Source organism: Sturnira hondurensis, unplaced genomic scaffold (assembly GCF_014824575.4).
Source record: "Sturnira hondurensis isolate 20B ecotype Veracruz unplaced genomic scaffold, ASM1482457v3 Scaffold0023357, whole genome shotgun sequence".
Classification (NCBI taxonomy): Eukaryota; Metazoa; Chordata; class Mammalia; order Chiroptera; family Phyllostomidae; genus Sturnira; species Sturnira hondurensis.
In genome coordinates, this window is record NW_028095988.1 from 2,011,132 (window position 1) to 2,032,734 (window position 21,603).

The 21,603-nt window shown below is 43.5% G+C and overlaps 1 protein-coding gene across 2 annotated transcripts in view; it reads left to right on the forward strand.

Annotated features, from left to right (window-relative positions):
• ACAD9 (acyl-CoA dehydrogenase family member 9) overlaps positions 1-21,603 on the forward strand; it is a 61,176-nt gene that overhangs the window by 30,232 nt on the left and 9,341 nt on the right. Inside the window, exons 3-9 of one of the 2 annotated variants that reach the window (XM_037037682.1) lie at positions 960-1,061; positions 6,910-7,016; positions 8,317-8,417; positions 9,247-9,325; positions 10,304-10,475; positions 14,617-14,690; positions 20,703-20,778. In XM_037037682.1, coding sequence (XP_036893577.1) covers positions 960-1,061; positions 6,910-7,016; positions 8,317-8,417; positions 9,247-9,325; positions 10,304-10,475; positions 14,617-14,690; positions 20,703-20,778 — 711 coding nt within the window. The remainder of the gene's footprint in view (positions 1-959; positions 1,062-6,909; positions 7,017-8,316; positions 8,418-9,246; positions 9,326-10,303; positions 10,476-14,616; positions 14,691-20,702; positions 20,779-21,603) is intronic. The other variant, XM_037037683.1, reaches the window with a different exon arrangement.

Below are 21,603 nucleotides of genomic sequence, written 5' to 3' on the forward strand. Positions count from 1 at the left end.
TGCCTGGGAGTGGAGATGCGGAGAAGGACCAATCATAGACGAGCACAAAGAAACTTTTGGTGGGAAAGGAAATATTTCCTCTGATTTTGGGGGGTGATTTCATGGGTGAACAGATGTCAGAATTTGAAAACATATATTTTAAATATGTGCAGTTTATTCTATGACGATTATATATGCCATAAAACTATAAAAATAAACAGAAAATGAGGAGTTTGGACTCTACCTGGGGAACCGATATTCCTCATTGAGGACTCACGTGTATAAAAGTTTATTAGTGTAGGTTATGGTAAGTTCTAAAATTTGTAATTGTGATGTTTAATTTGTTGGCAATTTGAAAACACTAGCGTGCTCCATACAGAAGTGTACATTTACAGACCTAATGCTAGTAATTGTTCAGTTTTGTTCTGATGAATGTGAGTAGTGGAGTTAAACAGACTGAGCTGTTTTCAGAACATGTGGACTGGGGTGATATAGTCCTGGTTTCTGAGAACCGAGGATTTTTAGGCCCAGATGTTGTTTATTTAGAGTTTGGCTATCTAGCCTAACATTTTAGGGCAGCTCTGGGAGTTGCATACTTATTCTCTAATTTTCTGAAAGGTACTACTTATTTTTAAACATTTAAATTTAGTATGCAGAAAAGCTTATATCTAATAAATGAATATTTTGCTGCAGTTTTACACAGTGAATATATCTGTGTGACTAGCACCCAGATGAAGAAACAGTAGAATCTGGTGTTGGTAATTTTTCAAAATACAGTTCTTTGTGGGATAATTAGATAAAATTGAACACATGCTGAATGACCATGACTAGGTAATTTCTAGTCTTAAAGTCTTTAAGACTGTCCTTTATAATAGTTCCATTTGACACTGGGATTGTATACTGAACAAAAATTGGTCTGTTTATTTTTGTTTGTATAGTCGTAGCCTATTTTGTTTAATCATGATATTTCTTCTTGGCAGTGGACTCTCGAAAAATTGACCAAGAGGGAAAAATTCCAAAGGAAACTTTAGAGAAGCTGAAGAGCCTGGGGCTTTTTGGCCTGCAAGTCCCAGAAGAATATGGTAAGTAAAGGAAACCACCCCCGTGCTTGTTGTCTTTTAAGAAAGTGGTCTATATTTCTTTAAAAAAAGGTTCTGTTTGGGAACGGTGGCCCTTAGTGCAGTATGTCCAAGATCGAGCTGGAAATAATAAAAACGTCTATTGCTGGCGAACTGTGGGGTGGCTGGTCAGTGAGTGTGTGTGCACTGTCTCAAGTGCCTGTGCTTAGGAGCTGTGCACGTCTTCCTCTGAAAAACTGTCGCAGGAGCTGTGCTCTCTGGGTCTCTGTGGGGGTGGAGGAGGGGGGTGAGTCAGAGTGAAACTGGCTGATTTCAGTGTCACCTCCACTGTACAGGGAGTGGAGATGGTCTCTCAGGCACAGGAATTACTCTGGAGCCACTTGTGCTTCATGTGGTAAGAGCACAGGTGTCAAGTTCCACTAAGTTTGGCATCTTATCCTGGTGCAAACAAGTAAGACATGGCTATAGGGCACAAGATACGTCTGAAAAAACACTAACTGGCTCCAACAAAAGTGTACATTTACAGACCTGATGCTAGTAATTGTTCAGTTTTACTGTAATGAATGTATAGGTGTTAAACCTGTGGATATGGGGATTTAAATAGGGGGAACCTCTGAGCAGGGCCCTTTGTCCTTTGGACTGTGCGCATCCCCCTTAGAGTGTTGTAGTGATGTTTTTAGTCTCCAAGTAGAGGCCCTTGCCTTTCTCCTCAGCATCCCAGGGTAATTCTGCCTTGTCAGTTTTGGCTGATCACTTTTTTTTGTTTTTTTCCTAATCCAGAGGTGGTCATGCTAATTCTGTGGGATTGAGGGGACAGGCAAGAAGTGTTTGTGAGAAGAGGGCTAGAAGATGTCTCAGGGAGCCAGAACCCAGGCTGATGCCTGTGAATGCACACCCACACATCACTTTTACTCTTGGGCCCTTTTGACATAAAAGTGTGGCTCTAGGTTCTCCGCCTTCAACTGCGCCAGCCTCTATGAGCCCTTCCCAGAGCTTTGCTGTCTGAGGTTGCTTCCAGGTTTGATCAGCAGTTTAGGGGAGAATTAGTGGTGCTTTAATGGCTGGGTATATTTCATCAGTATGAGCTGGTCGTTTGGAAGTTTTTAATATCTTAGGCATTTTCCCAGTCAGATTTCAAATTAGGTTTTGCACAGCAAGTCACAAAAGCCAGGAGCTTGTCTTCCTTCCTGCCTGGTTTACCTAAGGCACTAGAGTTAGGCCACCTCCACCCCTGTACCCTAACCTTGGCAGCCACAAGTGGGGGGCCCTCAACGTTTGTAGAATAAGTTTCCACTTGTACCCAGCCTGGAGCTGGTACAGTCTGAGACAAAATATGAAAATTTAGGACAGACTAGTGTGATGCCAAATTTCCTTAATTCTGAGGCATATTTTAATCAGGTTAAATCTTAGTTTACAAGTATGTTTATTGCTTTGTTTTAAACTATTAAATGGTGTATCTTACTGTCACTGTATGAAATACTTTTCATCACATTTACAAATGTATAAAAACGTTTTTTTATTTATGCAGAAGACATAAAATAATTAGTGATGTTGCTACTTTGGGGGTGGAATGCACAGAACAGACATCTGCAGGGAAAAGCTATACATCCTGTTTCTTAACAGAAACCTGCAGCCTCTGAGTGAGGTGTGGGGAGCTTGAGCTTTTCCAGGCATCCGAGACTTGCTGGTATTAAAACTGACAAGTGATAGGAATTCTTGGCTATAACACGTGAGCTGTATTGAGTATGAGACTAGGAAGCAACTGGAGATAGAGCTGGAGAGTGACAGTTGGTCTCTCATCCACTGAAAACATGAGTGCTTGAAGTAATGAATACCAGAAGAAAGTCTCTAGATGTAGCCAGGTTGGTAGTATTGTATGTTTCCCCTTTAAAGGTCCCCCTTCGAGATCCTTTAAAATCATTTCCTAATTGATGAAAGTGCTTAATGTTTTTCCCAGACAATTTCTATGTAAAACCAGGGTATGTCTTTTTACATCTACATGTCTTATATGCCAGCATGTATTGGGGGTATGTGTGTGCACATGCATGCCTAAGTTGATATGAGATTACATAACTTTCCATCAGTTATTCTTGTTTTAAGTTCTACTTTCCGGTATGAAAGTACTTTTTTCCCCAAATCTTTAAAATAAATTTTATTGAGTACTGTTTTTTAAAGTATTTTATTGTTGTTCAATTACAGTTGTCTGCATTTTTCCCCACTACTCCCCCCTACCCCAGCGAAACCCATCTCCCTCCCTTGCTTCCACCCTCCCCCTTGGCTTTGCCTGTGTGTCCTTTATAATAGTTCCCGGAAACACTTCCGCCCATTGTCTCCTTCCCCATCCCCTCTGGCTATTGTTAGATTGTTCTTAATTTCTGTGTCTCTGGTTATATTTTGTTTGCTTTGTTGTTGTTGATTATGTTCCAGGTAAAGGTGAAGTCATATGGTATTGGTCCCTCACCTCCTGGTTTATTTCACTTAGCATAATGCTCTCCACTTCCATCACACTGTCTCAAAGGGTAGGAGCTCCTTCTTTCTCTCTGCTGTGTAGTATTCCATTGTGTAAATGTACCATAGTTTTTGGATCCACTCATTTGCTGATGGGCACCTAGGTTGTTTCCAGCACTTGGCTATGGTAAATTGTGCTGCTATGAACATTAGGGTGCATAGGTACTTTTGAATTGGTGTTTCAGGGTTCTTAGGATATAATCCCAGCAGTGGAATAGCTAGATCAAAAGGCAGTTTCATTTCTAGTTTTCTGAGGAAATTCCATACTGTTTTCCACAGCGGCTGCACCAGTCTGCATTCCCACCAACAGTAAGTTTACTAGGGTTCCCTTTTCTTCACAACCTCTCCAACACTTGTTTGTTGATTTGTTTATGGTGGCCATTCAGACTGGTGTGAAGTAGTATCTCTTTGTGGTTTTAATTTGCATCTCTCTGATGGCTAAGGATGCTGAGCATCTTTTTATATGTCTCTGGGTCTTCTGTATGTCCTCCTTGGAGAAGTGTCTGTTCAAGTCTTTTGCCCATTTTTTAATTGGCTTGTTTGTCTTCCTGGAGTGGAGTCATGTGAGTTCTTTATATATTTTGGAGATCAAGCCCTTGTTCGAGGTGTTATTGGCAAATATAGTTTCCCATATACTTGGTTCACTTTTCGTCTTAATGCTGTTTTCTTTAGCCATTCAGAGCTTTTTATTTTGATGAGGTCCCATTTGTTTATTTTTTCCTTTATATCCCTTGCTCTAGGGAACATATCAGTGAAGATATTGCTGTGTAGAATGTTTGGGATTTTTCTCCCTATGTTGTTCTCGAGGACTTTTATGGTGTCACAACTTATATTTAAGCCTTTTATCCTTCTTCAACTTATTTCTATGTATGGTGTAAGTTGGTGATCGAGTTTCATATTTTGGCATGTATCTGTCCAGATCTCCCAACACCATTTGTTGAAGAGGCTATTTTTACTTCATTTTATGCTTCTTTCCCCTTTGTCAAATATTAATTGACCTTAGAGACTTGAGTTTATTTCTGGGCTGTCTATTCTGTTCCATTGGTCTATGTGTCTGTTCTTACGCCAGTACCAGGCTGTTTTGTTTACTGTGTCCTTTTAATATAATTTTATAACAGGTATTATGATCCCTCCTTACTTTGTTCTTCTTTCTCAAATTGCTGTAGCTATTCTGGATCATTTTCATATAAATTTCTAAAATGTTTGTTTCATATTATGTCATGGGTACTTTAATAGGGATTGCATTGAATCTATAAATCACTTTGGGTAGTATGGACATTTTGATAATGTTAATTCTTCCAATCCATGAACACAGTACATGCTTCCATTTGTTTGTGTCTTCCTGAATTTCATTCTTCACTGTTCTATAGCTTTCTGAGTACAGGTCTTTACCTAGTTGGTTAGGTTTATTCCTAGGTATTTTATTTTTTCTTGTTGCTATATCAAATGGGATTTTTCCCCTGATTTCTGTTTCTGATGTTTCATTGTTGGTATACAAAAATGCCTTTGATTTCTGAATATTGACTTTGTATCCTGTATTTGGCCAAGTTCATTTATTAGGCCGAGTAGTTATTTTTGGTGGAGTCTGTAGGATTTTCTGTGTACACTATTATGTCATCTGCAAACAATGACAGTTTTACTTCCTCCTTTTCAATTTGGATTTCATTTTCTTTCTTTTTCTTGTCTGATGGCTTTGGCTAGGACTTCCAATACTGTGTTAAATAGGAGTGGTGAGATTGGCCATCCTTGTCTTGTTTATGATCTTAGTGGGAAAGCTCTAAGTTTTTGCCCATTGAGTAAGATGTTGGCTGTAAGTCTCTGGTGTATGGCCTTTATTATATTGAGGAACGCTTCCTCTGTTCCTATTTTGCTAAGTGTTTTCATCATAAATGGATGCTATACCTTATCAAAGGCTTTCTCTACATCTATTGATATGATTGTGTGAGTTTTGTCTTTCATTTATGGGATATATTACATTTGAAAATACTCTTTCTTTCATGAGGTGATGATAATCATGTTTGATGCTTTTTCCCTCCTTGGGAAATTAAGGCAGCCTTATGTTCACGCCCCCAAACATCCATTTTGGGGATCTCTTCCCAGTCTGGAGCAGGGAAATGGACTCCTTTCTACCAACTGGGCCTGCATTTCCTTCCTGGTTCCTTGCAGCCAACCCAGCCTGTCAGTATCCTGTCAATATCCTGTCAATGGCATGTCCATCACTGGTTGATGTGACTCCTTCCTGCCCTTCAGCTCTATCTCCACCAACAGTCTCCACCCACCTGTCATCCTTCCCCATGTGATTGCTGTCCCTGTGATCTAATGATAACTTTCTTTGGAGGGAAAGCATCAGAATTTATTTTTTTGGACAAACAAAACTGACTCCCTTAGTATGTGAAATAAGTATTGACTGAAACAATGGGGAGGGGAAAGTGGTACTGCAGAGCCCTGGCCTTCCCTGGGCACCACCACTGAACCCACAGGACTGCATACTAGGCAGGCCACTCCACTTGTCTGCAGGGACTCATCCCCTCCTTTGTGTGTGAAGGGTGGCTGTAGTGCGCTTACCCATACATACCCCCTGAGTTCAGACCCAGCCCTGCTACATGTTGGTCACATGACCTTAGGCCTCAGTTTATTGTTTGTATGATGCGTGTATGGTCACCCAGCCATCTGTGGAAGTTGAAGATACAATTTCAGAGGATTTTATGTTTTTGTTTCTTTAATGTTTGTGTTTCTACTGCAGAAGAGTGATTTCCAACTAGAGTTATTTTTTCCCTCAAGAAACATTTGCCAATGTCTAGAGAGTTTTTGGTTATCAAAACTGTGGGGAGGGGGTACTTCTGGGACCAAGTGGGTGAAGACCAAGGCTGCTGCTAAACATCCTACAGTGTGCAGAAAAGTCGCCCATGACAACGAATGTTCGATCCTAAAACCTGAGTCGTGCCACTGCAGAGAAATCTCTGTGCTGCAGTGCACTGGATACTGGGAGTGAGACGCTGGAAAGCTGTTTCATTTATAAAGATCTATAGCTGACAGGAGATGCAGCCTATTACGTAATGTAAAGGTATTTTTATATTTCTGTAGTATAGATTATATTTTTATGGTAAAAACGTGTATCTCTATATATGCTCATATGCCTAGAAAAGTTTGAAAGGATATACACAAGAATGGTCTGACTGATGTTTGTGGGTGATGTGTGTTTTCTTTGTACCTTTCTGTATTGGGGTGAAAATGGTGACTTGGTATTACTTTTATAATTGGAAAAGACCAGTAAAGCCATTTGCCTTTAATGGGAGTAATTTGGGGCTGGACCCTAAGTAAAGCAGGTCTCTTTCTTCTCTAGGTGGCCTGGGCCTTTCCAACACCATGTATGCACGGCTGCGGGAAATTGTCAGCCTGGACGGGTCAATCGCCGTGACCCTGGAAGCACACCAGGCTATAGGCCTCAAGGTCAAGTATCTGGGGATGCTTTCTGTGACTCCAAGAAGACCTTCAGGGAGTGAATTGTGCTTGCTATCTCATGGTCTTGGAGGAGAGCCTGTTCTGTTCCTGCATCTTTGCCCTGCAGTGCCTCATTTGTGCACATCCTCTCAGCTACGCCATTATAGTGCTCAGTTCCAACGTAGTGGTAGCCCTTTGATCACACTATCCCTTCCCTTTTTAAAAATATTTTTAAATTTTATTTATTTTAATTGTTGTTCAAGTACAGTTTTCTGTCTTTTACTCCCATCCTGGCCCACCTTCCCAGCCCTCCCCACCTCCCTCCCATTTCCACCCGCCCTAGTTTTTGTCCATGTGTCCTTTCTACTCGTTCCTGTAAACCCTTCCCCTTTTCCCCTGAAATTCCTTCCCCTCTCCCCTCTGGTCCCTGTCAGCCTTTTCTCTATTTCAGTGTCTTTGGTTATATTTTGCTTGCTTGTTTGTTTTGTTGTTTAGGTCCCTGTTAAAGGTGAGATCATATGGTATTTGTCTTTCACTGCCTGGCTTATTTCCCTTTTAATCCTCCTCATGTTCTCATTGCCTCTGACCCATCCTTTAGAAGCCCAGTTCTGATGCCGCTGTCTCCGTCGAGCCTGCTTTCACTTCAAGCTGGATATGAGCCTCTCCCACTGTGCTCTTGAGTCACTTGGGGCCTGAGCATGACCTCCCTCCTGTTGTCTTTCTCACCCCACTAGGCTTGGAGAGTTTTAGGGCAGGTCCAGATTCACCACTCTTAATCAACAGTTCATTACTTGTGTTGTTTTCTGTCAATGTAGAAGCCAGAGTGAGCTGAGTGCACAACATGCTTGGCTTCCCTCCAGGAGCTTGTGTGCTCCTTGCACTCAGTCCGTGGGAAGAGGGGACTTGAGAAGGAGTGTGGGACAGTTCTGACGCTGACTGAACACCTTCTTTACACCAGGTGTGGGTCCAGCATTCCCACCTCTTCACAATTTATCATTTGAACCACCCCTCCAATGGGTAACATTATTGTCTATATGTATGGGAGAATATGGAGGCTTAGAGAAGGGACATCCCTTACCCAAGATTACCTAGCCAGGAAACAGGAGCTGTGATGAAAATCCCTGAGTCTGACTCCCCATACTCCCCAGCAGCTCCCCGCTTTTTTTACCTGAGGCTGCCAGCTCTGACTCAGGGTGTTTCCTCTTAGATGAAGTACCGTAAGTATCCTTCAGAAGCTATATTCTGCAAGCATAGTTGACATAGTCTTTTTTCCCCACAGCTGAAATCAGCCTGTTTGTATCTTGTGTAGGGGATCATCTTGGCTGGCAGTGAGGAGCAGAAGGCAAGATACCTGCCCAAACTGGCATCTGGGGAGCACATTGCCGCCTTCTGCCTGACAGAGCCTGCCAGGTCTGCCCTTGTCTCGAATTGCCGTGGAATTAGCAATGGAAGGGGGCATGGAAGGAGGGCTAGAGTTTGTGCTGAATAGGTGGTGACTTTTATTTCTTCCCTCTCTGAAATCTTCCAGGAGTCAAATCAGCAGCTTTTCTTGACAGTTCTGCCCCAGTGAGATTTATAAATGCAATAACATACCTGACAGCACCTATTAAATAATTATGTTGTGGTTTGCAACATGCCTGACATGTGATTTTAAAGCTTCGAAGCAACTTTCAGAGTATGAGGGTGGGTAGTAATAGCCCTGTTTTACAGATTAGGAACTGAGGTTAAGTGCGGTTGTGTGATAAGCCCAAGGTCACTTAGCTAGGACATAATAGGGCTGGCACTAAGGTCTATTACTTGGACCACACTTCACCTTGCTTCCCTCCACCCGGAAATCTGGGGTCCTAAACTCATCCTGAAAGGAGTTTAGATGAGTCTATTTTGAGTACACATTTTCATGTTTAAATCTAAGTTCAAATTTTCACTACCATTTTTTTATCTGATGTGACAAAGCGGGGTTGGCCAGGTCCAGCCTGCCACCTGTTTTTGTAATGAAAGTGTTACTGGAACATGCCTGTTTGTTTACAAATTGTGGCTGCCTTCACGCACAACGGCAGAATCGAAGAGTTGGGACAGGCATCCGGTAGCCCAAAAAGCTGAATATATTTGTCATCTGGCCCTTTATTTTAAAAGTGTGCCAACTCCTGTATTAAAGTAAAACCTTTATTTGGGGCCCTCCAAACCATTCCTCTTGATTCCCAGCATTACTCTCTTCAATAGCCTCTTTCTGTCCCTGCAGTGGGAGTGATGCTGCCTCCATCCAGACCAGGGCCTCGTTAAGTGAAGATAAGAAGCACTATATCCTCAGCGGCTCCAAGGTACAGCTCCTCTGGGGTCTCAGTCATGACCTTCACCACTACTCATTGGCCACTTTGCATACACCAGGGATTGCAGAGGGTGTACATATCATCTTTTTGACCATCACCTCTTGGGCGGATGCTACTTGCCTTCTTTGGAAGAAGGGACTGGGCCTCGAAGAGTTCAGCAGATGTCCTATGCTTAGTAGCAGAGCCAGGATTGGAACCGGGAGTTCTGGCTCCGCAGTTTACATGCTTCTGTAGTACCAACCCTGAGCTTCTGTTGGGTGTTTGTTTTAAAAATTTTTTTATTATGCAAAAATTGAAACCTACACAAGTTCACTATAGTGAACTTGAATGTACCTGTCACCCAGCTTCAGCAGTTACTAGCTCTTAGCCACCTCTGGGTTGCGTTCCTGACTGTTTCAGTTTATACCTCTAAAAGGCAGGACTATTTTGTAAAAAAAGTTATGATACCGTTATCACATTTTTTAAAAAATGGTAATCCCTTACTATCTAGAGAGCATTCAGAGTTCTCTGATTATCTCATGTTTTTATTTTTCAAATCATTTGCTTGAATTGAGGTTCATACAAATTTCATATACTGCACTTTGTTGACAAGTTTCTATATTTATCTCTCCCTTCCTCTCTTTCTTATACCTGCCTCCTCGCTCCTTTCTGTCCCCATTGCCCTTTCCTGAGGAAACCCTTCATTCAGTGCTAGAGCTTGAAGTATCTTAGTGCCATTGGATACTCTTCCACAGGAGCCCCACACACTCATACGCTCACACTCATGGCCACCTGTGTCTCTTGGGAAAATCCTTGCTCTGGGGAGACTGGGTTCGGTACTCTGCGCAGTCCTGGCTTCCCCGGGGCCAAGGCCCTACAGTCTAGCCTGGGGGTTGATGGGCAGCTGGAGTGTCTTCTGGAAAAGGTGGGGCTTAGAGGTGGCTCATAGGAGTTTGGTTTTCTCCAAAGTTCGTTTGCTTTTTCCTTCAGGTCTGGATCACCAATGGAGGACTTGCCAATATTTTTACCGTGTTTGCTAAAACCAGCGTTGATTCTGACAGCTCGGTAAAAGACAAAATTACAGCATTTATAGTAGAGAGAGACTTTGGTGGAGTAACTAACGGGAAGTCTGAGGATAAGTTAGGTATCCGTGGCTCCAACAGTAAGTTGTATATATATATGTATATATATATATGTGTGTGTGTGTGTGTGTGTGTGTGTGTGTGAGAGAGAGAGAGAGAGAGAATGTGAGCAAGTGCATGGGCTCTTTAGCCCCATTCAAGCATCAAAATGCAGTGAGGTTTAAGTAGTTTTAATTGACTCTGGCTAGTGTAGCTCAGTGGATTGAGTACCAGCCTGTAAACCAAAGGTCGCTGGTTTGATTCCCAGTCAGGACGTGCCTGGGTTACAGGCCAAATCTCCAGTTGGGACCATGTGAGAGGCAACCACACATTGATGTTTCTCTCTCTCTTTCTCCCTTCCCCTCTCTCTAAAAATAAGTAAAGTCCTTTTTTAAAAAAGTAGTTTTAATTATACTTAAGCATTTTAGCAAAATCAAATTAAGAATGCCATGATGACTGTTGTAAATAATGCTGCAGTGAACACACGGTTGCTTATATCCATTTAAATCTGTGCTCTTGTTTTCTTTGAAAAAGTTCTCAGAAGTATAGTTACTGGGTTATTTGGTATTTTTACTTTTTCGAGGAATCATCATACTGTTTTCCATAGGGACCGCACCCTACCAACAATGCACAACACATGTGCATTGTGTTGTGATCCTTGCCAACACATGTGATCCTTGCCAACACATGTGATTTGTTGAGTTTTTGATAATAACTATTCTAACTGGTATGAGGTGATAGCTGCTTGTGGTTTTGATTTGCTTTTTTTTTGATGGTTAGTGATAACGTCTTTTTCTTGTGTTTCCTCAGAGAAATATCTTTTTATTTCCTTGCCCATTTTTCTCTCAGATTGTTTATTTTTTGATATGAGTTTTTTCGTATTTTGGATGTCAACCCATTATAATTTGCCACTGTATCTCCCCATTCAGTAGATGGTGGTTTGGTTTGTTGACAGTTTTTGTCGCTGTGCAGAAGCATTTTAGTTCGATGTAGTCCCATGTATTTAACTTTTGCTTTTGTTTCCTTTGCTTGATGGGATATATCCAAAAAGATACTACTCAGACTGATGTCAAATAGTTTGTTTCCTATGTTTTATTCTAGGAGTTCTATGGTTTCAGGCCTAACATTTAAGTTTTTAACCCATTTTGAGTTTATTCTTGTATATGGTGTAAGAGAGTGGTCCAAGTTTCATTTTTTTGCATGTTGTGTATGATTTTCCCAATACCTCTTGTTGAAGAGACTGTGGTCACTCCATTATATATTTTTGTCTCTTTTGTCATAGATTAGTTGACTATGTAATTGAGTGTTTATTCCTGGGCTCTCTGTTCTGTTCCACTGATTTATGTCTTTTTTGTGCGAATACCATGCTGTTTTGATCATCATGGCTTTGCGGTATAGTTTGAGATCAGGGAGCATGATGCCAGCAACTTTGTTCTTCTTTCTTCAGATTACTTTGACTATTCAGGATTTTTTGTTGTTCATATAAATCTTAGGATTATTTGTTCTAGTTTTGGGAAGAATGACTATATTCATTGCAGCATTATTTACAATAGCCAAGATATGGAAGCAACCAAGGTGTCTGTTGATGGGCAGAAACAGATGTGGTGTGTTACATATTTGGACTATTACGTAGCAATAAAAAAGAATGAAATCTTGCCATTTCTAACAACATAAATTGATCTAGAGGCTATTATGCTGAGTGAAATACGTCAGGCAGGGAAAGACAAATACCATATGGTTTCACTTATATTGAAATCTAAAAAAAAAAAGAACAAATGAACAAACAAGACAGAATCAGATTCATAAAAACTGAGACTAAAGGGATTTTACCTGAAGGGAGAGGATGGGAGGATGAATGAAAAGGAGAAGGGGAATATAGTCAATAATATTGTGATAATTTTCCACAAATGTTATTAGAATTATTGTGGTGATTACATTGTAATTTTTAAAATGTTGAGTCTCTGTATCGTCCAACTGAAACTAATGTAACCAATATAATACTATATTGGTATCTACAGTACTTAAATTTAAAAAGTTAAAAATAAAGTGCCACGGTGACTACACTTCTCCATGTAATGACCACCAGTGAATTTAAGGTTAGTGAGACAGTCACAGTCTTGTGGAGCTCTCAGCCTTGTGAGGGAGGCATAGTGGACACCAAAAGGGGCAGTGGGGTGTCCTAGGTTAACATTCCATTAGGAAACCCCCGTATTCCCGGCCTGGAACCTCCTCCCGTCTCCCGCTTCTTTCTACCCACCCAGGCCTGCTTGTAGCCCTTGGTCTGCACTAGGTTTACTTGAGGCCGGGCCCTGGGTCTGCAGCGGCCCTCAACCCTCGCAGAGCTGCGGTGGAGTCCTCAGAGGGCTCTCTCTCACAGGCCTCCTGTTCAGATCATGGAGAGTCTGTGCCACAGGCACCTCCAGACCCACTTCTGTTTGCCACCCTGTCTTTGGGGACCCTGTGTTCTAGATAGTGGTATTTGCCACTACATGTACTTAGCCTCGTGGGGTCGGGGGTTGTCAGAGGGCCCGAGCCCTAACCTGGCTCTGGCACCTAGAAGCTGTGTGACCTTGAGGAAGCCAGTTGGCTTTTCTTCAGTTTCCTCACCTACAAGAAAGGGATGATAATAGAACCTACATTGTGGAGGTGACATGAAAAGGGAGGGTTATAACACGTGTAAAATGCAAAGTGTACAGGGAAGCTGATAATGTTTGTGCTGTTACTGGTGTTAACCACCATGGCTGCTGCTGCCTATTGCCTGATGAATGTTCCAATAGAGGAAGGAGCAGGCTCAAAGGCCTGAGATAAAACGATCTCCGTGTGCGGGTGGGAAAAAGCACCCAGAGTGACCTAAGTGGTGGGAGAGAACAGGCCGCCACTGTGTACCACTGTGGGTGCACTGTCCATACTGATGTCTGGGTAGGTGGTGCCCACTGGGATTATGTAGTGGTCCTGTGAGAGGGGCTTGTGCCGCACAAGATGAGGTCAGAGAGGGAGGAAAGGTCCTCCCCACATCCAGCAGCCTGCGAAAGAACAAGAGCTGTTAGGAGAAGGGCCTTGCCTCTCCGCCCATGTGCTTAAACCATAAATGGGACCCAGTGGCCAGAGAGATGAGTGTTTCGTTGTATTTCACAACCAGGCTATTTGGACACAGCTGTAATAGTAGAATAAAAAGTCACCAGACCCTGGTTGCCCACCCTTTGTTTGGCTACTGCTTGGCTACTTGAGCCATGACTTCCCTGTCCTGAGCCTCCCTTTTCTCTGGCACTAGTTGCTGGGAGCCACCAATACTATAAAGGACAAAGTTGAGAGGCTTCTGTCCCTTCTGCCTCTTCCCTCACCCCTGCCATGCTTACTGTACCTGTTCGCATCACGTTGACCTCCACTGCCTTCAACATGCCAGGTACATCCTCACTTTAAGGACTGCTAGTCATCTGTAACCACAGTAACCCTCCCGAGACACCACCCTGGGACTTGCCATTTATTTCTCTTCCTTAGTTTCCACGTGCTCTGGGTTGGGCTCAGGCATGCCGTATGTTTGCCTGAATGTACTGGAGCATGTTCTCACAGCAGATCGTGAGAGCCCAAGGAGCCAAGCCAGACTGGATTGACACAGTTAAGACCTGTCTGCTCTTGTTGGATTGGCTCCATGCCCCTGAAGCCACGGCAGGTCACATGGCCAAACCTGGCATTGTGGGTAAGGAAAGGCGCATCTGCCCCTCCCACAGAGCCACAGTGCCGGGTTTGGCTGCGTTAAAGCAGAGTGAAATAGGGCCGATACTCCCGTTTGCAGTGGGGACCTCAGGAAGAGCAGTACTGCCTAGCAATGTCTCTGGCTTCTTATCTTTCAGACTTCACCTTAGAAAGGTCTGACATAAACCCTTCGTAAAAATACCCCCTCCAACCTCCATTTCTGTCACCGTGCTGTATTAATTTCATCCATAGCAATTAACACAATGTTATAACATCTTGTTTCTAGTTTATCTCCCTAACTAAAGTATGAACTCCACGGTGACAGAAACCTTGTTTTTCTGTACTGTCCTATCCATAGATGTAGAGCAAGCGAGCAAGTGAGTGAATGAATGAATGAATGAGTGAGTGAATGAATTGCATTGCATTTCATGCCAGTGCATCAAGGGCAGAGTGGTTTGCATCTAAGGTCTTCAATTTTGTGTGTTTCAGTTTGTGAAGTCCATTTTGAAAACACCAAGGTGCCTGTTGAAAATGTTCTGGGAGAAGTTGGAGGTGGGCTCAAGGTGAGTTGCCAGCAGCAGCCTTTGTGACTGCTGTGCGGTTTCATAGTGCGGTTTGTTGACACCAGCCTTCTGTCTCATCCCTGCTGTAGCAGACCAGTTTCTGCTGGCCAAGTGGCCATGTGTGGTTCTTCCTTGGGAAGTCAGCACAATGGGAAGTGGAAAAATTGGCTCCCAGGTGAAGGAGTGTGTGTTTAAAACTGGGTCTCTCCATTTATCTGTGAGCGTTGTTTGCCTTGAGTGAACAGACCCTGTGGCACAGACCCTTACTCTCTCCTGCAAGCATAAGAAAGCAGGCTGGTGGTCACTGGAGAAGCATAGGTTCTTTGAAGTGCACAGCCCCGGATCCTGAGTCCCTAAGTTTGTTGTTTTGTTTTGTTTTGTTTTTTGTCAGATTTATTATTGTATTTTATTGACAATTCTTATAACATAAAATCTACCACTTTCCACTGTGCACACACGTTGGTTGTTTTTAGTGTATTTGCCGTGTTGTGCAGCCATCACCAAGGTCTAACTGCAGAACGTTTCCATCCCCACCCCACCCCCCAAAAAAGTGCCGTTCCCTTCGTTTGCCCTTTCCCTCAGCCCTTGGCCGTCACTGTTTTTATTTCCGTTTTGGATCTGCCTGTTTTGACCATTTCATATCAAGGAGATCTGTATGCGACCTTTTCTGTTTGGCTTCTCTCGCTGGCGTGTTTTCCAAATTTATCCAAATTGTAGCCTTTATCATTGTTTTTAAAGGCTGAATAATATTCGACCATGTTTTGTTTATTCATTTATAATGTCAGCTGATAGCCGTTAGTATTGTTTCTACTGCTTGGCCATTGTCAGTAATGCTGATTTGGACATTCTCGTACAAGGTTCTACGTGAACAGTATGGTTTCAGTTCTTTGAGTGTTTACCCAGAGGCGAAACTTCTGGGTCATGTGGCGACTGCACGTGTCACTTTTTGAGGAACTGCCAGGCTGTTTTCTGCCGTGTCGGTACCACTTCACATTCTCACCATCAGTGTCACAGGGTTCTAATTTCCCCACATCCTCACTGACACTTGTTATTGTCCATCATAAACATTATAGTCAACTTAGTGTCTGTGAAGTGGTATCTCATTGTGGTTTGATTTGCATTTTCCTAATGACTAATATCTTTTCATGTGTTTATTTGCCATTTGTATATCTTTGGAATATTGTCTTTTCAAATCGTTCGCTCATTTTCAAGTTGGGCTCTTTGCCTTTTTTTGTTTCCCTGTCCTAATGTACTGGGTCACCTAGGTAAGTGTCTTTACTCTGGTGTGTCCCCTCTCCCCTTTGGCTGTGAAACAGGAAACAAAGTGATACCTGCCTTCCTCACACCCCGCCCCCCCGCCCCCGCCAGGTGTCATGAGAATCGGATATATGCTGTCGGCCAGTGCTCTTGTTAAGAGGCTGCTCAGTGATCCCTGGCCAGTGTGGCTCAGTTGGTTGGAGTGTCATTCTGTAAACCAAAAGGTTGCAGGTTTGATTCTTGGTCAGAGCACGAGCCAGGATTGCAGGTTTGGTGCCCTGGTTAGTGCACACATGAGAGCGGGTTGATGTTTCTTTCTCTGTCTCCTTCCCTTCTCTCCTGTCTAAAGTCAGTAAACGTGTGCTAGGGTGGGGATTGAAAAAAAAAGAGGCTGCTCAGTGAATGTGGAAAAAAGGGTTGTAGAAGTGGGAGGACAAACGAGGGAGCAGCAGTCTTTGCGCAGTGATAGGCTTGTTTGTTACTCAGCTAACCTAGAAGATACACACATTGGAGAATATAGAGAAAGAGAAAATAAAATGAAACCCACTGAAACCTGTCCCCAAGAGAGATGGCATTCATTGTTCACGATCTTAGTGCTTGCTTTTGTCAATATAAGAAACATTCAGACCTGTAGAGAATTCTTGTGCATTTATCTGAGCCAAATTGACAACAGTTGCCCGGAAGCAAAACCTTAGCAAGTTGAGATAATGTGGCTGTTTTGCACCTTAGTTTATACCTTAAAATCAAAAGAGGAGGCATAAATGGGTTCCATAAAATCTATCGGTGATAGATTAGGGAGAAGCAAAGCAAGGAAAACTCGGGGATCAGATAGAAAGTAAAATGATAGACACATTTGTTACAGAGGTAGGTACAGGGTGGTTAACAGTCTACAATTAAAATGATAACAGTAACAGTGTGGGGATCTGTGGTCTCCCCCTTGTGTGGTGCCTGTGCTTAGGGTTCTGGAAAAAGGAAATTTGACATTCCAGAGGTATGTTATCACAGATGCAAAAGAGGACAGGTTCAGTTAAGGTAAAGATTGACCTTTAATTGGGAAAAATACTGGCCTAGGACAGGACTACCTCTCATAAATGGCTTTTTGTTAGAAAGTTTTAATGTTCAGACCTTCCCATGTGGTTACTTTCAGTCTCTTTGAGTTTGTAAAACTGCCACACAGGCCTCCACCGAGCTGGTCATGTTTCAGATGTGACCTCTTTTCTTCCATGTCATTCTAGATCTTTATAAAGACAGTTCCTCGCAAATATTGGGGGGGGGTGTAACATAGCTTGCGTTTTTCATTTTTCAGTATATCCTAAAATACTCCAAAATTAATTTTAGGCTGTAGTAAAGAACTAAAAGCAAAAGTTGTGGAGATGGTTTCAGGAGGCCAAGTTGTGTTGCACAGAGACAAAGGGGACGTCAGAACTGCGTGAGAAATCGAGGCGGAGGAGCCAGATGAGCTGATCAGGTGCCTTTATTTGATGCTGCGCTCACGGGCAGGCTGAGTCTGGACTGACTGCACCTCGGCAGGGAGGCAGGAATGGGGATTTTAAAAGAAAAAGCACGGAGCTTGTGGGAGGATAGATAGGGAAGGAGTTAGTCTCTTGTTCTTCCGGGTGGGTTTGTCCAGGGTCCCAGGATGTGAGCCCAGACAATGGGTTCAGTAAAGGGTCGGGCTGTTCCCAGGTACAGGAGGGTCAGTCTGAACACTGGCCACTGTGGCCGGTGCCAGATGTCTAGTGTGTGTGGTGGGAGAGAGTTTTGATTAAACTGTGGACTGCCAAGTCTGGTGGAATAACTGAGTCATGGGCAGGCCGGCGGGTTTGGAAAACTGGCCTGACTCTTTCAGGGGAGGCTGCCTTTTATAGCAGATGTTCTCACCTAAGTTCTCAGGTCTGTCTTGTATAAATGAGGTATCCAAGTTGTGCCATTCTGATGAGACAGGACAGTTCTCACTCAGTTGGTAGAAATATGAAACCAGGGTTTCCCTGCACTATTTGACCGGCTTGCATAAACAGTTGGGACAGAGTGCAGGAAGCCATGAGTTCAGTCTGAGGTTCTTCCCAGTATAAAGAGTATGTGAGGAGCCCCTGTCAACAAATGTCAGGTGGCTTTTATGATTTATAAAACTCGGGCCCTGAGTTGGGCCTGGGGATTCCATCTCAGCAGATAAACTCCTTCTCGGGGCTCCTATCAAATGAAACTTTCTACTTAGGGTCCACATGATAATCGTTAGTTATGCCAGTAAATGTATGATGCTATAAGTTTTTAATGCTCCATAGCATTTCTTTGTGTCGTGATGCCAAATTTAATTTTACCAGGTTCTCAGATTTGGGAATTTAATATTGTTTTCACTTCTTTTTTACTTATCACCATATATCGTGTGGCATATATCCTTATATATACCTTCACACATTTAATTATTTTGTGAGTTTAAACACCACTAGTGAAGCCACTGTCAGAAGGTGTGAATGTTTTTTAAGTTTTGGGTTCATGTTGCCCAGTTGCCAGCTGCAAAGTTGGGCTAATGTCTTTCCCCCAACACTGTGGAGGGTGCCGCTTTCCCTAATACTTCCCAACAGTGCATGCATTAAATTTTTTCCAGTCATTCTGGGTGAAGAGTGATTGTTATTTTAATATGCAAGAGAAATAGATTTATAAAGCCCCTTTTTAAAATTAGTGGGATTGCTTGACAGTTAGCTTAAATACTAAAAAATATGATACATTTGAGTGATTCCAGAGGTCACAGAATGATCAAATGTCAGGTGAAAATTAAGTGGCTGATGTGAGGTGTAAAAGTAAGCTTCTTTCTCTGGTGTAGTCGGGTTTGGTCAATGGCCAGACTGCTTAGGGCACAGAGGCAGTTAAATGACAGGGGCTGTTGAAGGCCTGCATGGCCTGCATCTGGCATCTGGGAAAGTTGAGATCTAGACTGTGGTTGTGGAAATTATAAAAGGAACCTGTTTTGCAGCAGCGACGTGATAGAGCCGGCAAGTGCAGAGTCACAGGGGGAGAGGATGAAGCAGGAAGAGGAGCCTCTGAGCTCTGGGGCCCCTTTCCAGATGCGGCTAAACCCGTCAGGCGTTTGATGGCAGGGAGTGAGACCTGGTGTCAAATGCTTTTCTCCTTTTGTATTTGTTGGTTGGTTTAAGTGAAGTTAAGAGTAAAGTATACAGGGACTGTGAAGTGAATTTTGTTTATAAAACTATGACTTTTAAAAGCCCATTTGGGAAGAGAGAAAAGGGAATACAGATGGGAGAATTTAGTTCCTCTTCTTGTTCTGGTCAGTTCCTCCCATGTCCTGAGTGAGACATGCGAAGCCTGAGATTAGAGATTAGAGGGCCCTCGGGAGAGTAGTGTGGCTTAACCCAGCCCCTCACCCATTCAGTGCTGCGGCTGGGCCTGGCGCTCACTTCACAGTGGTTTAAAACCAACACTTGCCCTTCCTAGTAGCTGGAGCTGTTTGTAGTCTCTCTAGTCCCACAGGATCTGTTTTGAAGGATTCTCCCATTAGGTTATTAAACAGGTAATTATAAATGCAAATACATTTGCATGCTTGATTAATGTAAGTCACACCTAGTTGAGCAATCTATAAAAAGTAGTACTACATTTGCAGTTGAGCTTTCAGGAAAATTATAGAGTTAAAAAATCACCTTTCTTCCCCCAGCTCTCAGCCTTGCCTTTGCGCATCATGGACTTGATCAGAGACTTGACAGATCACAACCGTCCTTTAGGAGTCTTGTGTTCATGCTGGACTTGGAATGCCCTTTCTCCCCGGGATGGCCAGGTAGACCCAGCTCAGGGAAGACCCTTGGCTGGGTAGACCCTCAAGGGTAGACCCTTGGCTGGGAACCTTTGCTGCCCAACATCCCACTCCCCACACCAAAAGAAACATACACTCACCCCTTCCCACTGGGCTCGTGTACCTGCTCTTTATTCTACCATTATACCGCGGACCACTTGTTGCCTAGTTCACTGTTGGCCTCTCTGCCCCTTGTGGAGTGTTAAGGGGGTGCCTTCATGAATCTCAATCGTCTAGTACTTAGGAAGCAGTGTGTGTACACAGATGTGTGCCTGTCCCTCTTCCCCAGCTGCTCGCCATCTGCATTAGGTAGGAAGTTAACATTGGAAAAGAGGAGAGAAGCTGACAAAGCTCTGTAATAAGTATGCCATCATTGTATGAAATCAGTGGAGGAGAAGCGTGTTATGTCAGTGGAGAGAGCATGGGTCTGTGTGTCAGACAAGATGCTTGCTCTGTGACCTTGGGAGAATCCTCTCTCCAGTCTGAACCTCAGGGTCTTGATCTGTGAAATGAGGATCCTGATACTGAAGTATTGCTGGGAAAGTCTGAATAGCTTGCAGCATGAACTTAATGAATTTTAGTTCCTACTCCTTTCCCCAAGGACTATGAGAAATGGTCTGTTCTTTTGGAATGAGGTTGTCCAATTACTTTTTGAGGGGGTGACTCCAAGGATATTCATGAGAGTTGTAACAAGGATGGAGTGACCTTGTTTTGAAGTGTTGGGAGGATACTCTCTCCCTGCTCAGTGAGGATTGGCAGGAGGATGACTTGGCCCAGATGCCCAAGTCTTTAGAGACTTGTCTTTTTTTTTTTTTTTGCCTCAAACCTACTGGTATTGTTGTGGTTGTCACCGCTGGTCCTCCAGGGTCCTTGGGCTTTTCTCAGCACATTGTGGGTAAGCAGGCCTCTGAGGGAATAGACTCCACAGTGAGCATCCTATGCTTTCTCTGCAGGTGGCCATGAACATCCTCAACAGTGGGCGGTTCAGCATGGGCAGCTCTGTGGCCGGGATGCTCAAGAAATTGATCGGTAGGTAAGTCAGGGACAGGAACCCTTAGCAGCACAGCCTCGTCCCTGCTGCCTCTACTCCAGCCTTGAGGTGTTAACATGTCCGCAGGGCAAGTTGGTGCTGAGCCAGGCCACCTGGACAAATGGTCCCACTCGAGTTTAGAGCCTGGGTTTCTGTTTAGACCAAAGAATATACTCGGTCTGTCCCCAAAGACTGTTCATGTTTCAATATTCCTCTGATTTACCAAAGTGGGGAGGAGGAGGGGGCATTCAGTTAGAGATGGAGAGAGGTTGCTGCTCCGACCACTAAAAGCGGAGACACTTAGTGAACATCTGGTGTGAGCCAGACACTCGTAAACGTAAGCACTGGTTTTTACAAGACCCCCATTTGTAGGTGACTTTTCACAGTGGGTGAGGAATGGGAGCAGGTTTGGAATTCAGCTCTCTTAGCCTCTTGATCTTCCCTTTGTTTCTTTCTGTTAGAAGACTTGAAAGCTGGGTTTTCCTTTGACAGTGAATTTAAAGCCAGCCTGTAGGGTGTGCTGGGCACAGAACATCGTGACTGTTAGCTTCGTGGAGGTGACTGAGGGATATGCAGCGGGACCCAGGGTTCGCTCGGTGTACTTAGGAAGTTCAGGGCAAGAGGGGGACAAGAAGGCTTTGTTTTGGGTTCTTACCTTCATTTTATAGATGAAGAGACTGATGTTCAGAGAGGGTAAGCTTTGCCTGAGGCATGCACCTGGCTCTCAAAGCTGACCTTTGAGTCAGTCTCCCAACTCAGGGCTACTCTCACTCTGCCAAGCTGCTCCCAAGGCCCCGAAGCCCCCTGGACTTCTTCCCCATCTG